Below are 3,600 nucleotides of genomic sequence, written 5' to 3'. Positions count from 1 at the left end.
AGCTATTATTATGTTACTCGATGTTTTAATTGCAGTTCCCAACTTGCGACTCAGACAACGGAATCGACTCTTCAATACACCATTTACTCGCTCAACCACATTCCTCATCTGATATGAGAATAGTTATATTTTTTTTGTGCATTCGTAATTGGATTTGGATGTGGGGTGTATACAAACTGTGTTTGTGCATAACCACCATCAGCAATACATATACCTTTTACCAGCCTACAAAAGTTATATCAAAAATTGAAATTGTAGTTATATAACAGTTTTATTCTAAATAGGAATTTTATTTTTATCATAATGTTGTATATTATCAATTTACCCGTTTTCCATTAATTCTAATGCTCTACTATTTTGGAAAATTCTTGAATCATGAACAGATCCAGGCCATCTGGTCACAACATCAAAAATTTCCATATCAGGTCCTACTATTAGCTGAACGTTCAATGACATCCACCCCTTTCTGTTCCGAAAATATTCTGCTTGTTCACCCCCTGGACTACTAATGGGTATATGTGTGCAGTCCATAGCCATTGTAACTCCAGGAAATTTGGATATTTGGTAAAATTTATTTTGGACAATTTCTACTTGATTAGGTAAAGGAAAATTGACCCACGCCCTTAAATTGTTGGCAATTCTCAAAGACACATCTTTTACAATTCGGCTAATAGTTGACTGACTTAATTCAAACATATCTCCATTAACCAACTAAATTGGAAAAAAAATATCTAGTAAATAAAACATTAATAATAAAGTAACTTCCAAAAGTAAAATTACTTGGTAGCATCCAGTCGCATAAAACCTTAATGCTATCAGAACTTTCCACATTTTGTTCACAGGTAATCCCCTCAGGTCTGTATGGATTTGACGTTCTTGTTCAATAAATACCATAGGCATTAAAATATTTAAAAATATTTTTTTGGTTATCCGGAACCTTCTAAAAAACTCACTGTCCGAATAAAAATTAATAGGATCAATATTTAGAATATTTCTTTTATATGTTTTTTGTGCTCTGCCTTGAATTAGTTCATTTAAAAAATCATAATTATCATCCATATAATCATCCATTTTAATTAAATTATGAAATTTATAAAATAACTTTTGTTTAAGTGAGCACTAGAGCTTACTGAGATTTCACTAATTATAACCTAAAAATGTTCTAACTTTATGTGTAAATCCTATTTATGAATACGAATTTACTAACTATTAGATTTTACTAAGAATATACTTAGTACTTATTAAGATTATTTTATAAATATGAAAATGGTGATTTAAACTAAGTTCCCACTAAGTATTGGCTTAGTACGATCTATGAATATGGCTAAATATGACAACAGTGTAATACCTACATTGTTTTATTATAACTACCTAATTACAAATATTAGTTTAGTATATTAACTATTAAGAATAATAATAATAAAGTAAGTAATAATTATAAGTAAGTATAAAATGTATATAAATTATCTCTGCCAAGATACTGATCCTTCATTATTAAAAAATGTTTTAAATCGTTCTCTTACCTCGAATCTGTTTATATGTAAAAATCCACTTCTTCTACGTATAGCTAACGTGCTATTGGAAGGTAAGTCTTGATCATAATCATATTCGTAGTATGGGCGTTTGTTATTTTCCAAATGACCATCCCTTAACATGTTATGTAAGATACAAGCTACCCATACCAAGTCGTCACAAGTCGACATTTCGAGGTTAATGGGTTGATAAAAAACACGAAAAACTTGGCTTAGTAAACTAAACGCGTTTTCGGTCACACGTCTAGCTCGACTAAGTCTATAATTGAATACCGTTTTTGTAGAATCGTCTCTGCTTGATTTTCTCGAGTAGGGTTTCATTATATGCGTGTTTAGACGAAAAGCTTCATCCCCAACGATTACATTCGGGACAATTATATCAGAACCTGGAAGAGAACAATCCTCTGGCAAACTAAATGACCCATTTAAAATCTGTTGTCCCATAATGGATTTGAGAAAAATACCAGTCTCCTTCTTTCCCATACGATCCTATATCCACCACCACAAATTTACAGTTAGCATCGACCATTGCCAACAAAACGACGGAAAAAAAATCTTTATAACTATGGAATAATGACCCTGAATTATCTGGACTCCGAATTCTAATATGCTTGCCATCAATGGCCAGAATGCAACTGGGAAAGTTCCATTTTTAACAAAATTCATTTGCTTTCTTTTTGAAATCAATTTCACTTGGATCTGGTAAAAATATCGGTTTTAAACTTTTTTTCAAAACCAGTAACGTTTCCTTCACAATTCTGCTTATATATATATGACATATTCGAAAACTAAACGATAACGAGTGAAATGACTCACCAGTACCCATGTACATGTTAAAAAAAATTATTTTTTACAAAGTATATTATGCGTATAAGGTAACAAATTAAATGAGAATGAGAATGTAAGCAAGTGTAATAACTAAGAAAGTCGTATTAAGGTACATTATGTCCTAAAGTTTTATTATGAGAAGCATTTTTATGTATACAGTATATTTACATCAATGTCAGTGACAGTTTTTCTGCTGCTGTAATTGGTTTTTTCACTCTGTTGCTGGGTGGTTTAGTAAGTTCAAACGTAACTAATTATAATAAATAGTCGAACTGTTGACGATTGACCCGAAAAAACTCGCGAAATTGTGTTTCATTATTTAATAAGTGTCTCTCAATTAAAATTTCAAAAAAACCTTCATTTGGACGACTTTGATATAAAATGTCAGCTTTTTTTTTTTTTTTTGGATTTAAGTAGGAAAACAATTTGTCTTCCTCTTCTTCCTCCTCCAATAAAAGCTGTACAATTTTATTGTTATTCATTATGTACGTATTGACCATATTGAATATACTGGTACAAACTCCACAAAGAATAAATAGGTCTACACAGTAAGAGCTCTAAAAGCACATTATTTTGACGAGCCGCAGCGGCCAGTCGCCGGTGTAGAACAACAGGCAGACATCTGCGGCTGATCACCACAGTAGTCGCAGCAGTAGCCGCGCCTTGGACACCGTACCTTAAGAAAACCGGTATATTTATATTATATTGTCAAGAGTATCATAGACCATAAACGATAGACCGATAGACGTTTCATTTATAAATTGTCATATTACTATATTAGTTATTATTTATATTTTAAATAGCCAGTGTATCTTGATATCTATTAATAATATTTTTGTCACGCCTGCACCGAAAGTTTGGTTTTCGACCACGGTTGAAGCGTTCGAAAGCGTCCTTTTTCCGTCCAGCGGGCGGAAAAGAGGAAATCCCCAAAAGTGCCGGGCGGAAAAGAGGAAATCCCCAAAAGTGCCGGGCGGAAAAGAGGAAATCCCCAAAAGTGCCGGGCGGAAAAGAGGAAATCCCCAAAAGTGCCGGGCGGAAAAGAAGACATCCCCAAAAGTGCCGGCCGCCGGGCGCGTATCCCCTGCACAACCAGAAACTAAAATGTATACCTACCACGGTTCTTACAAAACATAAACTTTTGGTTACATCTTAATGTATAGTATAACCTCCTTGCATGACGCATCACATTTAAACATATTTAATTTGCACTGTTCGTAGTCGAACGATGCGTCAGTAA

The 3,600-nt window shown here is 33.3% G+C and overlaps 1 protein-coding gene across 1 annotated transcript; it reads right to left on the bottom strand.

Annotated features, from left to right (window-relative positions):
- Positions 1–104: 104 nt before the first annotated feature.
- LOC103307741 (putative nuclease HARBI1) lies at positions 105–894 on the bottom strand. The gene is made up of 3 exons (XM_008180000.1): positions 781–894; positions 326–711; positions 105–225 (listed from the first exon to the last, which is right to left on the bottom strand). The coding sequence occupies exons 1-3, from the start codon at positions 892–894 to the stop codon at positions 105–107; spliced, it is 621 nt and encodes a 206-aa protein (XP_008178222.1).
- Between the last annotated feature and the right edge of the window lie 2,706 nt (positions 895–3,600).

This window comes from Acyrthosiphon pisum, chromosome X (assembly GCF_005508785.2).
Source record: "Acyrthosiphon pisum isolate AL4f chromosome X, pea_aphid_22Mar2018_4r6ur, whole genome shotgun sequence".
Classification (NCBI taxonomy): domain Eukaryota; kingdom Metazoa; phylum Arthropoda; class Insecta; order Hemiptera; family Aphididae; genus Acyrthosiphon; species Acyrthosiphon pisum.
This window is presented reverse-complemented; position numbering and strand designations above follow the sequence as displayed.